At 42.5% G+C, this 7580-nt stretch overlaps 1 protein-coding gene across 1 annotated transcript; it reads left to right on the top strand.

Annotated features, from left to right (window-relative positions):
* LOC123164619 (uncharacterized) lies at positions 1–2914 on the top strand. The gene is made up of 7 exons (XM_044582161.1): positions 1–260; positions 1177–1242; positions 1737–1817; positions 1935–2006; positions 2117–2401; positions 2485–2584; positions 2667–2914. The coding sequence occupies exons 1-7, from the start codon at positions 30–32 to the stop codon at positions 2696–2698; spliced, it is 867 nt and encodes a 288-aa protein (XP_044438096.1). The 5' UTR covers positions 1–29; the 3' UTR covers positions 2699–2914.
* Positions 2915–7580: the final 4666 nt, after the last annotated feature.

The following is a 7580-nucleotide window of genomic DNA, read 5'->3' as shown; positions in this document are numbered from 1 at the left end:
TGCATCGATCTCTTCGCTGCGTGGCCACCATGTCTTCCTCCGCCGTCCGGCCGTGTTTCCTTTGCCTCCACGCTCCCGCTTCGTCCTCCGGCCTCCTCCCGACCAGCCGTCGGCATCGCAGCAGCGCCCTGCCGCCGGCACATGGGCGTAACAACCGGAAGCCCGTCGGCCACGCGATCGTCTGCAGCCAGGCCGGCGCCGGCGATGGTCACGCCATGACGATCAAAATCAACCCCCGGGGTCGAGCGGAGAAGGATTATGTGAGACACTTGACCTGATCTTCCTCTGCTTTTTAACTAAGTACTTGATCTCCCAACGACACACAATTTAACCCCTGTCGGAGTTGTTGCCTACGGGGGTGGATTTGTTTGAACTTTTCACTCCAGATTGATGTTGTGATCAGGAGCTTGTATCATGGTAGCACCTAAAGCTTGGTACTCCACATATATTTTCCCGTTGTGATCAACTGAATATACTCTCTTTTTTACGTATGGGTTCCAATATCAGAATTTTAAGCCTTTTCTAGTCATCCATTGATGCATCTAAATATTAATGTACTCGTTGTGTCATCATCCCATTGGGTATTGGCTGTTCAGAGACAAATGTTCCCCGACACAATTAATTCTACAGAAACAATATGCATGATCCCTAAGTCCAAACCAAATAAATTTGTTAAAAAAAATCCTATTGCTACTATTGTTTCAATTCCGTCTGGCTGTTTAAAAAATTATTCCAGATATATCGAAGTATTTTCAGCAGGGGCAACAGTAAGTATTTTTTTTCTTGGTTCATCCTATTTTTTCATATTTGTTTGTCATTATTTATTTCCCGTTGAATCATTCTCTCCCTCAATGGAAAATTCGAGGGCATTATATTTGCAAGCTTAAGCTGAAGTTCACAACTGTACTAGACAACATATGAGATGTACTTACTAGTAGATAAAACAAAGTACTCCCTCCGTTCTAAAATAGATGACCCAACTTTGTATTGAAGTTAGTACAAAGTTGGGTCATCTATTTTGGAACGGAGGGAGTAAGACCGAACATTGAAGGATTCCAGAAATAATGGACTGAAATTATTAAATATACAGTACTTTACTTTATAATTAATAAAATATCTTGCTTAGCGTCTTGGTCATATAGTCTTATATCTGAAGTCCCTTTTTTCTTCTAAAAGGAGTTCCGTGAAGAAGGAGACAGAATTGAGGAGTACTTCAGGAAGTTTTCTAATGCCGGCACATTGGTAACCCTTGTCCCTAACAGTATATAATCATTTATATATATGAGTATGTACTCCCACACCGCATATACTAGTTGGACGAGTCGGTTATACCTTATTAGCAATTTCTAATACACTTTGTTAGAAACGACCAGATACCGTGAAGTGAGTTCTGTACAAAAATTGTTTCGAGTCATATATAGGAAAAATAATCCTACTACCGCATGTCTCTAAACCCACGTCAGGTAGTATATATATAGTATTTTATCATTTAAAGTATTTTCAGGACCATTTTTTATGTAACTTTGAAGCAAACTACATGAAAAAAATTGTGAGCCCATAGTTTGAGGAATATTTTGAAATACCTTCATAATTGTAGATAGGAAAATATATATTTTTAAATGTACATACTAGCAACAAAACGTAGTATATATAGTACCTAAGCAGCCTGATAATACATACTCTTCGTCTAGTGTCGAAATGGCCTGACCTTTCTTTTCTTTTTTTGCGGTGAGCAGCACATGGGGTTAGCAACAATATTTCGAGGTTATATTTGCAGGATCGCTAAAAATTCTGTGAGGCTGGCTTCTATTGTCATGGTAAACTAATTGTTTCTGGTATCAACACCAGCTGCGTACTCGCATTGATTTCTAACACAAATTCTCTGCTAAACACGATGACAATATCTTCTACTTTTCTCTCTGATATGATTACAGGGTAAGCCAGGCATAATTTCTGAAGATGCACGTCTCACCACACTGATGACTCCAAGAAAGGGAGAAAAGATGGTAACACAATAGTACTGTTTTTGTATTCCATGAAAAATTGATGTGGTATATACACTATGGAGCACTAACTAGTTGATTGAACTCACTCGGTACTAAAACATACCATATAGGCTCTTGGGGTGTATGTGCGCAACTTTGTCAGTACAGCCGAGGATGCGTACAATGATAAGGTCACTGAGGAAACTATTGTTACCTTTCTTGGTGCTCTTCAAGGTGTGGCAGCAATGAGCTACTTCATGGCCCAAGACACCCTTGCAAATATTGGTGATGATGAAGCTAGTTCACTGGACTGCGGTCCAGATTCTGTTTTCAATAGACCTTGGTTGGAGTACATGAGGAAAACAGACAATCTGAGACGTGAATTCAAGACGGCTCCGCCACAAGACCCGGACGGGGTAGGGTGAACTTCTGTTCGTTTGGCCGATTTCCTCTACTTTCTTTGCTGTCGTACTGACATTTTTGCATGGTCGCCGTGCAGATTGTGATGAATACGGTGACTGAAGCAATGAAACTCACGGAGTCCTTTGTTAGATTGATGACTGTTCGTCGCAGAACTGCGCTACTAGGCCTTATCCCAAGTAAATATTATCTTCATGTATTTTGAGTCGTCACCATCTTTTCTGTTGATGTTAATCTTTGCCTCCCCTTGCATGGCGGCAGCTGTCACCACAGGCTCGGCGGCAGCAGTTTGATGGCAAACCATATCTATGCTTCAGAAAGAGAGTCACAAGTTCCTTGGAAGATTAATTGCAAGTCTGAATCGGATCAAGTCCACTTTAGTTTACCCATATGCAATACATGCAACTTTGTATAATATTAATACAGTTTTCATGCGACAGTTCAGGTAGACAATATATGGAAGACAGACTAGTGATCTCACAGTTAATCCAAATTCCAAATATATATAACATCATCAAGTAGATGTTTACTTCTGTTTAAACTCCTTCTTGCTCTCCTACACCTTGATATCTTCTTTATCCCATCAGCATTGTAGCCGACCTAGTAAGCGTGCCCGCCGTGCCACCAGCGGTTCGTTGATGCCCTCTATAGGTTAGATCCTTGGTGCTTTTGAACGGGTGGTGGTCAACAGGCTTCATCCGGTCGTAGATGAACAACTTGTGCATGTGCTTGCCTTGGTCACGTAAATCTGGCGCAGCGGCGCACTGAGATAGAGGTGGATGGTGGTATTACGAGTTGACATCGAGATTCATTCCTAGAGGTGTTGTCTTTTGAGACTTGCTCCATTCATTAGGTCACATATCTCTCAACTCATGGATTATGGTCCACCATTATAAGGTTTGTGCTAGGATTATTGAGATGGTGGCGTGAGACTGATTCTACATTGATGGCCCTATTGTCAATGTTTGACATTACTTTCGATAATAAATAGTAGTAATATACTCCCTCCGTTCCTAAATATTTGTCTTTCTAAAGATTTTAAATGGACTACCACATACGAATGTATATAGACACATTTTAGAGTATAGATTCATTCATTTTGCTTCGTATGTAGTCACTTATTAAAATCTTTAAAAAGACAAATATTTAGGAACGGAGGGAGTATAACTTATATGAACCAATCGATATGGACGCTAAGGGGTTATCCTCCTTGGAAACAATAAGCCCCACCTAGTGAGAGCCGTAGAAACAAAATAGGTTAGGAGAGTTGGGGGACTCCGGGGATGTGGAAAGAGGGATGAAGAGTAAATTGCAAAAAATCATCACAATTTGGGACCCTAATTCAAAAAACCGTCATCATTCGATTTTTTTTTCAAAAAACCACCAACATTGTGGTGACAGTTTTCAAAAAACACTGATGGATGGATTAGAGGTATTTGATGCAAAACCTGACAACTGGGTCCCATATGTAAGTGATGACGTGGCAAGGAAAGTCAACATCGTCACATGGACTGTTAAGTTGATATAGGCCCACTCGTCAGCATCTCCCCTCTCTCTCCATCCCTTCTCTGGCATTCCGTCGAGCAGCTTGAGAGCTTGCTGATGGCAGCGTTGCTCAGCCCGCGGCCAACGCCCCCTTGTGCAGGGTCCGCCCCTGCCGTCGGCGTGAGCACGCCCTTGAGCGCCGCCCTTGCCCTTCTCCCCCAACGTCATTTCCCCATCTCGAGCTCTTCTTCTCCGGCTCCGGCCGTGAGCTCCCGCCTCAGAGATGAGCTCAATTGGGCCGCCATAGTGATCTCCGCTTCAAATTAATCCCGTCTCTGACATCATCTCACTCCCCTCGAGCTAACACCACGTCAATTTTAGGCCAAAGCCTTCCCTTCGAGCTCACCATCTTCACTTTCGCCATCAGCCATTCGGTATCCATGCCACCTGCGCCACTGTGCCGACCACCTCCTGGTGCACGATGGTCCCGACCTCCTTGAAGCAGTCGCACACCACAGCGTGCCGTAGCCGAGCGGGCCTGCCGAGGTGCGGCTCCGCCGCGACGTCTTTCGTAGGCCGAGGACGCTCCCTGTCGCCGGCAGTGAGGCAAGGCCAGGCGACCCGCGGCCGTAGCAGGGCTGACCGGGGTCGTCGGCTTCCCGCGAGAGGCGAGCCGGCCACGGCGAAGAGAGGCTACGGAGGAGCCGGAGCTCACGTGTGAAAGGGCACTGCAGCGACGGCATCGGCATCGCCGGGGCCGAGCAGGGCCGTTCAGCGAGGCGCCTCCGTGGAAGGGCGGACAGCCAGGAGTAGGTGGTGGCGGCGCGCCATAGGGGAAGGAAGGCGGCGGCGATGGACGGGCAGCGGCGCTGCGGGGGGCGGGCGGCGGCGATGGACTAGCGACTAGCATGCGGGCGTGGATGCGCTGCGGCACAAGACGGGATTTTGACTGGTCAACTCGAACACGTTAACACTGTTAGTATTTGCGTGACGGTCGCCGTCTCAACCTGGGCCATGTGGCATCTGACAATGGGGCATGGATGTCAGGTTTTCACTTAAACAAGTATAATCAATCGATCAGTGTTTTTTAAAAACTGTCACCGTAATGTTGGTGGTTTTTTGAAAAACAAAACGAATGGTGACGGTTTTTTGAATTAGGGTCCCCAATTGTGATGTTTTTTTTGCAATTTACTCAGGGATGAACAATGAAATAGCTAAATGAGGGAGTGCTCTCCCTTGATGATTGCCGCTATTAACGAGTGTCATCGCAGACCGGCTAGCCGATCGATGATGGCTATGTAGAGATGGCCGAATTGTTGAACAATGCAGCCCTAGCTACACCATACACACATACACAAAGCACATATATGTAGTCACATTCACACATTGCATATCACTAGCAAAACGGCCCAAGCATTGCAACGAGAAAAAAATCATAATCTTCAATAGCCATGACCATATTTGGCTGCGTCACCGATACATACTATCACTATCATTTTCGTGAAATTATGAACAATTTTTGAAAAATCATGAACATTTTTTTAAAACCGTGAACATTTTTCAAATTCGTGAACACTTTTACAGATTTCCGTACATTTTCTAAAATCATGAACATTTTTTTGAATTCATGAACATTTTATACTATTTTCAAAAAAATAATTAAAATTGTGAACATTTTTTTAAATATTTTTCTTCAATAGGCGAATATTTCTAGAACCGGCGAACATTTTTTTGGAAGTTGCTTGGTGGAACAATTTTTGAAATTCACGAACATTTTTTGGTTTAGCGAACATTTTTTGATATCCATGATCATTTTTGAATTCAGTGAACATTTTATGAATCAAAAAAACTATTTTGTAAGTCACGAACGGTTTTTGAGCTTTTAGGATATTTTTCAATTCATGAATATTTTTTGAATTAGCGAAATTTTGTTCAATTTCATTAACATTTTTATTACACTAACTTTCAAAAAATCATGAAAGTTTTTTTATTTCCCGAACATTTGTTTTCAAAATTTTGAATATTTATTGTATATGCGAAATTTTTGTGAATCCATAAACATTTATGAATTATTAAGAAATTTATTTCAAAATTCTTATTTTATTATTTTTTTGGATTTTTTAAATCATGAATTATTTAAAGTAGAAAAAACAAAGACAAAAAAGGAAAATGAAAAATAAAAAACAAAATTAAAAAACAGGTCTCTAAACATGGGTTGGCCCAAACAAGTGTCGTGTCTTCTCCCAGCGCGGTATAGAAGGTTCCTACTGGGGTCGGCCCAGGCGGGGATTCCCTGTGTGAATTTTTTTTATCACTTATAGGTGGCATCAGTGGGTAATATTTTACAACTATTGGAGCAAATTCGATGACATACCGCCAGAAGCAATAGCTCTTTATTATTAGGTATAGATAAACGACTCACAAACATATACAACCAAAAAAACATTTCATATAATTATATTCATTTATATCATTAGTCACATGCATCTTGCATATATACAATATCCATGTCATTGCATACATGTACATTCATGTACAACACAAGAATAAAGCAAACTTTGTGCCTTTTCAGTCCCGTGCAACCACCTGGGTTCGTTCTCCGACCAGCGCAGTCCGTGTCTGGCGCGTCAACTAATAGAGCGAAAACTCATCAGTATCCTCGGTAGGGTGCCTAGCGCGACCGGATGTACCAGGATGGGGCCCACACACACAAGTTATCAGGTTCGGTCCTCCGATGAGGGGTAATACACTACATTCCGCTTCCTATTGTTATTCAAGGTGGGTATATATATACCTCGCGTGAGGGATTATTATAAGTTTACATGTCTACCGTGAGAGTTTGTTCTTTCAGATTCCATCGGAAGGAGAGCTCCCTAGCCTCCCCTTATAAACATGGTGGAGGGTAGGGTTTACGGAGAGAGATGCAATTGATGTCTCCGCCATCGTAGTCTTGGGGACCAAGATGATCCTAGGGGTGGTCGTGGAACGCTCGGGACCTCTCTCTCATCTCCTTAATGGGCTTAATGCCCCCCCGGGTCAACTTGGTTGAGGGGCTCCCCTAGGGAGGCCACCCCCGATGTGTGTCATGATTGCTTGTATCTCGTTGGTATTTCCCTGAAGAGGAGAGGATGATGCAGCACAGCAACCGTAATTATTTTCCTCAGTTGTGAAACGAAGGTTATCAATCCAGTAGAAGAACCAAGCAACACTATGTAAACGGTACCTGCACACAAATAACAAGAACTTACAACCCAACGCATAAGAGGGGTTGTCAGTCCCTCCTCGGTATTGAGATAGATTAAATTGTATGACATTGGATAAATAGATCTAGCAAAAACATAAAATAAAGTAAGTAAAGAAAAAGTACAGCAAGGTATTTTTGTATTTTTCGATTAATAGATCTGGAAATAATATGATAGGAAATAGACCCGAGGGCCGTATATTTCACTAGAGGGTTTTCTCAAGAAAATAGTATACGGTGGGTAAACAAATTACTGTTGGGCAATTGACAGAAGAGCAAATAATTATGATGATATCCAAGGCAATTATCATGTATATATGCATCACGTCCAAGATTAGCAGACCGACTCCTGCCTGCATCTAGTACTATTACTCCACTCATCGACCGTTATCCAGTATGCATCTAGTGTATTAAGTTCATGGAAAAATGGAGTAATGCATTAAGAACGA

Source organism: Triticum aestivum, chromosome 1D, assembly GCF_018294505.1.
Source record: "Triticum aestivum cultivar Chinese Spring chromosome 1D, IWGSC CS RefSeq v2.1, whole genome shotgun sequence".
Lineage (NCBI taxonomy): Eukaryota > Viridiplantae > Streptophyta > Magnoliopsida > Poales > Poaceae > Triticum > Triticum aestivum.
The sequence above is the reverse complement of the archived record's forward strand: the minus strand, read 5'-3'. Positions and strand labels throughout refer to the sequence as shown.

Excerpts from the sequence above, each read along its gene's own strand:
- LOC123164619 (XM_044582161.1), top strand. The coding sequence starts at position 30 with ATGTCTTCCTCCGCCGTCCGGCCGTGTTTCCTTTGCCTCCACGCTCCC. Across the intron at positions 2,007-2,116 it reads CAAGAAAGGGAGAAAAGATG|GCTCTTGGGGTGTATGTGCG; the intron begins GTAACACAATAG and ends CATACCATATAG. Across the intron at positions 2,402-2,484 it reads CGCCACAAGACCCGGACGGG|ATTGTGATGAATACGGTGAC; the intron begins GTAGGGTGAACT and ends GTCGCCGTGCAG.